The sequence below is a fragment of the Rhamphochromis sp. 'chilingali' genome (genome assembly GCF_963969265.1).
Source record: "Rhamphochromis sp. 'chilingali' genome assembly, chromosome: 12".
Taxonomy (NCBI): Eukaryota; Metazoa; Chordata; class Actinopteri; order Cichliformes; family Cichlidae; genus Rhamphochromis; species Rhamphochromis sp. 'chilingali'.
This window is the reverse complement of record NC_137939.1, coordinates 12,316,115-12,323,961: the sequence shown is the minus strand read 5'-3', so window position 1 is coordinate 12,323,961 and position 7,847 is coordinate 12,316,115. Positions and strand designations below refer to the sequence as shown.

At 40.6% G+C, this 7,847-nt stretch overlaps 1 protein-coding gene across 1 annotated transcript; it reads right to left on the bottom strand.

The window, feature by feature from the left end:
* Nucleotides 1-5,381: 5,381 nt before the first annotated feature.
* Nucleotides 5,382-7,383, bottom strand: LOC308406608 (TELO2-interacting protein 1 homolog; the record flags this gene model as incomplete). Its single annotated transcript, XM_080897688.1, has 4 exons — nt 5,382-5,569; nt 6,035-6,194; nt 6,326-6,610; nt 7,357-7,383. The coding sequence occupies 4 exons, from the start codon at nt 7,381-7,383 to the stop codon at nt 5,382-5,384; spliced, it is 660 nt and encodes a 219-aa protein (XP_080753814.1).
* Nucleotides 7,384-7,847: the final 464 nt, after the last annotated feature.

Here is a 7,847-nt window from a genome sequence, read left to right as displayed (position 1 = left end):
CATATACTGACTTCTAAGCAAGTTAGTTCATGAGAAGCAAATTACCTTTGTGACAGAGGATAAAGTGAATGCTGCCAAAATTGGACCTTTTTTTCAAATTACGGTCTGCTGTTATATACATTTGGCAGCTCTGCCAGGGCAGAAAGAGACAGCAGGAGGTAATCACAGTAACGGAGCTTTGCCTTCTAACTGAGAGACCAATATAGTTTATTCTCTGCAAGTCAGTGTAAGAAACCCCCGCCTTTCAGGTAAAGCTAACAAATCCTCATCACACTGTATTTGAGTTCAGGTATGTATACTTTAATGACATTTTTAATCTGTGAAATTATTCACTTTACAGGTGTGTACACCAAAACCATTAAACCTACAGAAACTTGCAGTTATTCTTTTTCCTCTCAGAGAAACAGTTTAGATTTGCAGTCAGTACAGTCTGTACTCTGATTTTGTTTGAAATACAGAGTTAATGTCAAACCAAGAGGCCAGTGAGGCATTTTAAACCAAACTGTCAGCTATATGATTCCAGTGATAGTGGTGTAACTGTGGTTGTAAAACTCTATTTGTATGGATTTTATTTATTAAGAAATTAGCAATCAGATTTTTTTTCTCCTGATACCCGCTCCCTTGTTATTCCACGACAAAATAAGCAGATAAATGATCTGGAGTTTTTCATTATTTCATGACAATTTATAAGAGTTGAACTTCCATTTCAGAGAATACTCAAAATGCAGTCCGAAGAGTTAATGATCTAAGTGAGAGAGAGAGATAGCAGAGTGTTTATGGACTTAACAAATTAACAATTTAATGCATCCTTTAAATACTGTACACTTATGTAAAACACAGTGACAAGATGAGCAACACTAAAAGGACTGGGAAATCCTGGAGGGTGACTAAAGTGGATACTCACAGAAATCTTTTCTTGGTGAAGAAAAACCTTACAAAAAACGTACAAGTCAAGAAGTCACTAGAGGGGATAGACATATTGATGTGACAGCCGAATTGTTTTCCCTCTGTACTGTGAAGTACAGATGGCTGACTCAGTCACCCAAACTAAACCCAGCTAAGCAGGTTTGTCACCCTATGAAGACAAGACTGAAGGCTAAGTATCCACAGCGAGCAGCAGTAAATGATGTCAGAGCATCTATAGTGAGGAACCGAAGTTTGGTGATCCTTGATGGCTACAAGCTTCAGGTAACCACTGATTAAAAAGCATTAAAAGTATTAAAAATAATCTTACAAGGTTTAAAATTATTTTATCTTGTACAGTTTGGAGCCTGTAGGGAGGCTTTGTAAGAAATATTTATGGGCCTGACTATGTGCAGCGCTTCAGCTGCTGAACTGCACAGTTTAATTGCAATTCTCTGTGAGGTTGTGTGTCACAAGAAAGACCCCGTTCTTATCAAATATTCCACATGATCAGTTTTTAATATTAACCGAGGATCACTCGCTGTGGCTTTAACAGCTTCACGTGTGGTATTTTAAAGACAATCTGAGAAAATATCTGTAGATCATGTTGCTAAGTTACAAGTTCTCAATATAGAATTAGAACAATGTTTTAACGTCTTTTAAGTTGCTAAAATAATATACCAGTGACATGCTAAGTGCTCTGACGTCCGCTGATCAAACAGTGCACTTTCACTGTTACTGCAGACGGGTACAGATGGCCTCTCTGCCGGTTTACTTAATGACTTTTCTCACCTTTTAATTGCAGCTCATTTAAAAGTAGAAAGAGTAAAAGCACAGACTCTGACTGAAGAGCCCTGCATGGTGAGAGGTTAGAATGTTAACGCTTACTAACAATAATTCTGCCTGTCCAGGCATTTATTCTCAAAATTGCCCACTCCCACTTAATACCACGTTGTCACAGTCTGGCTGAGGCAGACTGTATGTGTTTGCAAGAGAGGACTCAAACGCAGACCAAAAACTGAACGTGACGTGGATTTAACAAAAAACAAGCCGTTTAAGCATCTCAAACACACAACGTGTATTGTGCCTGTTTATCTGCACACTGCACTGTACGAGAGAGTTTGCTGTACAGAAAGTGCCGTAAGCTATTTTAAAGGAACAGTTTCTTACAAAATGAAACAATTGTCTTTACACTGCAGTCCTTGTCACTGTTAGATGTAACGCTGGCTCTGGAAAGGCTGCAGACAGCTCTGTCACCTTTGTGACATGTGGTGTCACCAGCTGCTAACTTTTCATCTGTCAGCGATGAACCTCACACACACACACACTGAACAGCTTTGGAAAATTAGAGCAATCCTCAGCCATTATGTTGTGACAGGGACATCAGCGCCTAATGAACTTAATGACTGATGAAAAATCACACAAGCAGCTCATAATTGCATAATTGGTAATGTAATGGCAGAAGCCTGCAGGCCACTTGAATATTTTCAACATGCTAATGGAAGTATGTTGAGCACAAAGTAAACAAAAACAACAACAACTTCTCTGATCTTATCAATTAAACGGCCTCCTTCGCTGTCACCTCATGATTCGCTGATTGAACAATCACGTTTCTCAGTTGGGTATAAGAAGAGCTGCTTGCAGTCGTAGCTGTGTGTGCAGTTTGGACTTGAGCAGCATCCTGCTGGCACAGCTGGCTGTGGTCCGTATCATCAAAGTCATGGTTAACATATGTTGAATGACAGAGCTGCCACAGTGAAGAGGCATTTTTAGTAATAACATCACCGTCGTGCATTTAGGATGTCAAACTGTTTCACAGTTTAAGGTTTGTATAATAAAACAGAGATGCCCTGATTTATGCTGGGACACCAATGGTTGGTTTTCATTGTTATACGAGACTGCCACCTGGTGGTGAAGGAGCTTCAGCTTCAGTTAAATATTACAGCTGGAAAGAGGTAATCTATCTTCACTGTGGTTTTACATAAATGGGCTTCATGTTGCACCAATCTCCATAAAGTGAGGCGTCATACTAAGAATAGTTGTCTTGCTCTGATTTGTCCATGTTGTGGCTGCTTTGATCATTGCCAGAGCCCAGGTACAGTTCTACAGGATGATGCACTATGTTGTGTCTTGGTGAAACTGTGCTGTTTGTGAGCACTGTGTCTCTATTCTCTTACCCAGATCCAGTCTCTGGCACAGTGAGCCCAGCCCCTGCAATACAGCCAGCTGCAGTTTGTAGGCCAGGGTGTGTGTAGACAGGCCCAGCCTTGGCGCTGATTGGAGCCTGCTGTGCCAGAGAGGCGCTCAGCTTGGGCAGAACCTCTTTAGAAACCCTCCTCCTCACAAAGTCCCCACATGTTTCACCCAGCACGCACAGCACCTGGCATGTAATGCACAAAAATGTAATGTACAAAAGCAGCAAGCTGTCAAAATTCAATAAAACCTTCCCATTGTATCCTCCTGGATGAATTGTAGTAGGGGAGACCGGGGATAGTTGTAACATTTTTGACATTTCTGTCTGTAAATTGAAGCTCTTTTAAGGTAGTGGATTCAAAATGTAATGCAAAGTATTTACATGTCTCTGCTATTAAATAGTGCAGCTATTTTCTCTGCAGCACAATTACCCATTGCATGGTATGGTCTCAAACACGAAGAGTGAAATGTTACAATTAACCCCATAGTCTGGGTTAGTTGTAACATATCCTGGGGTGAAATGTAACACAATGAAATAAGGGTACTAACAAAACATTAACATGTAATCTTTGTTTATTCAACACATGAATGCACTTACATCCATTTATGTAATTATGTGTGTGTGTGACAGAATGCAGAAATCTAGTTTTTGAACATATTCCAACCCCCCAAAAAAGACAAATTATGGAATTTTCTGCAACTGAATATTTCCTTAATTTTGGTTGGTCTTCCTTGAGTTTGGCCTCATTGGCTCAGTGGGCATTATAACCTACAACTCTTGCACCAATTTTGAACACAACAATGAAGCTGAAAAAATGTAGTTGTTCACCAGCATCGCAATTCCATTACTTTTTATCATGGCTTACCTTGGTGTGGTTTGCAAAGTGCTTCAGAAAGATGAGGAAATCTGTTTCTTGCACCCATCCTGACTTATTTCCACTACCAGTACTTCCTACTGGTCCATCTCTGACACAGTGGTCTGCATAATGTATGTGTGGGAACACAAACAGTGGAGGAATTGTGTTGCCAATGGCATTACCGCATATACAAATGCGACCAGTGAACCTCTCTCTGCTGATGTCGTTGTCCCAACTTGTTTAATATAAGTTAAAGTAATAGTGTGGTAAGTTGTAACATCTGCATTATTGTTACAACTAACCCAGACTGTTGCTGTTACAACTGACCCAGACTCCTATAGCCATGAACTCGCTAACATTACAGGCAACGGCTAAAACATTAGCACTAAAGACCTACACAGAATATATCCCCATAGACATACAAATAACATAATTTAAGTTTGATGAGTTTAACTGCAAAGCAGATAATGCTATTAGAAATTGAAATAAAGTAGAAAAACTTACTTTTTGGCATACAAATTACTTTTTTTCATGTTAAATTGTCTGTGTTTGACAAAATGTGCTGATTTTTCACATGTGATAGCAGAACTGAATTGGGCATGCACAGGATGAGTCACATCATTTGAAACTTAGCCCTGATTGGAGAAATTGGAAGTGTTACAACTGACCCACGTTACAACTATCCCCGGTCTCCCCTATTTACAAAACTTGGATATATCCAAAAGCTGCATGTTGCTGATGAAACAATTTCCCAGCAGCAGCTCTGAGTGAATAAATGACTGTTTACAGACTTAATGTGTCTGTATTTGTCAGTTCATCAATGAAAATATGAATAACAAATTTAAAAATATTCCAGCTGATGACAGGAGCTGACGAGTAGCCCAATTTACACCGACAAGTTGAATCAGCTGACACTTGCACCAAAGATCACAAAAAACTATCAGCTTCATTTATCACAAAGTCCTACTTTGTGATTCTCTGAGACAGTTTGAAAAGCAGCCTCTAAGAAGGCATCCACACAGTGATCTTTCTGTGCTGATAGAAGAAATGTTAGTTTAAAGAGTCTTCACATTACAACCCAAAAAAGAAAATAACAGAACTATTTCTGAATGAAATAAGCCTGTTGTTGGGCAGCATCTTTCATTCTTTCACTACTAAGAGTTTAAAACTAAAGACGACTTGAATAATTTTGACTCACTTAATGAAAAGAGAGGTTTGTTTTATTTACCCTGAAGGCTCTGAGGACTGCTAATGGGTCATCAGCTGTGAGTCTCTGCAGGAGTGCTGGCCAGCAATGAAATGCTGGTTACACCAGTTTTGCAGTGAGGTTCAGATTTCTATGAATCTTAATTACAATGATCCATCTCCTCTACACTCTGAATCTAATATCACCACCACTACAACCTATAGCTTATATTCCACTGGCCCTTAGACAGACCTATTACCTTGGTCTTCAGTGTTATAATCATCCTCTATTCCAATGCCCTCTGCCAGTTCTTTCTGTTTGCAGTAATTCAGCAGGAATTGGCGAATGCTGAGGTCTTCCTGGTCACTGGAGCATTGCCTGTAGCTGTCAGACTTACTGGTCCTGCTACAAGTGGAAGGAAACCACCTCGCTAAAGGAAAAACAAGACAACAATATGAACATAGGTTTGGTTACAATAAAATAAGTCAGCTGATCAAATCAGTGTGACACAGACACTGATGTTTTTTGGAAAGAGCCATTAGTGACATTTAATTTACACATTTTTACTGTGAGGGCTTGTAAAACTGCAAACACCTATAGTGCCGCTGTATAAGTATTATTATGAATATTAATTCTACAGCAGAAAACAACTCAGCATTTAAACCATCACGATGTATTAAATGTTTCCAAAGATACTGATAATTTGATAACGAGCAAATTATACATCCTGAAATGTACCCCTTGGTAGAAACTTTGAAAGGCACTGCAGAAAACATAAAGTTAAGCAACATTAAAAAAATTTGGCAGAGCATGCCACAAGTTACATTTTCTTCCTTGTCCTCTTTGACTCCCAGCATATGTGAGACTCAAGCTCACATCACTGTTGAAATCTTACCCAGTGCCTTCATGAGCGCGTGCAGCACGGAGCAGAAAAGAGCAGCTGTGCGCTCGTAGCTGAGATCCAGAGCCGTCAGCACATCCTGAACGATGTCCCCGACCAGCGGCAGCAGGCTGCAGTCAGAGTGAGTCAACATAACTGTCAACACCCGTGGAGCCTGGGCAACAAGACAGGATTATAATGAAATACAGTACAAGCTCAGGGCAGCACAAAGCAGACAAAGGAGGAAATCAGGTAAACCCTCCAGCAGTCATTTCTGTGTCCATTTTGGGTTAAAAACATAACTACCTGTGGATGCTGGCTGATTCTCTGAAGGTTGAGTGAAATGTCATTAAGCAGGTAGTCAGAGTTCTCATTGATCAGTTCCTTGAGGGAAGCGTATCCACAGGCCTTACTGATGTCCCACATGGAGCTCAGTCCCGCCTGGCTGACCAGCAGCGTCTCCTCACCAGCTTTCTCCAGCACAGGATACAGCGAGGTCATCAACAAGGGATGGAAATCGCGGCCCAGCGCCTGAGCACAGCAGGTGATGCCCTCGAGTTGGATGGATAGCTGCCAGATGTTGGTGTTGAGCTGGTGGATCGTGGATGTTGATGATGAAGGAATCACTTGGAGAGAGCTTGTATTTGAGTTGCCGGCATCACTGTTGGATATGGAGAGGAGTCTGGATGGACTGAGACAAAACACATGTTAATGCACTGCTTTCTAACCACTTTTGCACATGCACTGCAGACCTGAGGTTTTCTAGATATTATCCATGCACGTGAGAACGCAAATGTCTGACACAGTTAGATCAGACATTAAACAGCTTTTAGCCTTCCTGCAAAAACAAAAACCACACAGGCTGTTATAAAATGCTCATCCTACCCATTCATATGTAAAGTGTTAAAATCAATGTGTGCCCCACCTGACACTAAGAGACAAACTTGAATACAAGAGCAGTAATAATAATAATAATAAAAATAATAATGACTGAATTTTAAAAAGTTTCAATTTGTTCAGTAGCCCATTGAACGGCAGAAATTAGGTTTTCTTTTCGGAAGTAAGTAAAAGGAAAAAACAAACATGAGTACGAACTTCTCTGTGAACGTACCCTGAATGATGATATGTGATGAGCTTGAACTTGATTGGCTAACAGAAACTAATTTAGCTAGCTTAGGAACATGTAGTGTGGCAAGATAGATGCACTTAAACGTTTTAGGTAATTTAAGCCAAATTGACACCAAATTTCAACTTTGTGAGCTGACAGTTTCGGGATTTCTGTGTTTTAGATTACAAAAATAAAAGAAAAAGATCTACAGATTCAGGTTTTTACTTACCTGTGGTTTGGTCGTCACTATGGACATCACTGGCATTGATTTAATACACCCCCCAATCTTTACCGAGTACCATACATTGCCTCACATCACAGTTCTTGTGTTTCCTTTTCAAAAATTTTGTTGTGCTCAGAGAAATCAAATATATCAAATTTGCATGGCTTTCTTCGGCCTGTCAGGTGGCGCAGAGAACCCTGGCCAGCCCCTGGCAGCCTGAACCACAGACGGGCACCGGTTTGGTTCTCACTCAGTCGCTCATGCTGTAGGTTCTCCCTGATAGGGGGATTTCTGGGTTGTCTTCCCCCCTAAGGAATCCCAATTTTTTTTCTTTTCTTTTTTTGGGTGCTGGGGCCCTGTGTTTATGAAGCTGGGATTCGTGGGACGTCTTTCTTGTCATGGCTACCAAGAAAAACATCAGCTTGGGGGAGAGCGTGGCGCTAAGCACACACTCATTCATGGATCATCACATTGCCATTAGCAGTCCACACACCAGT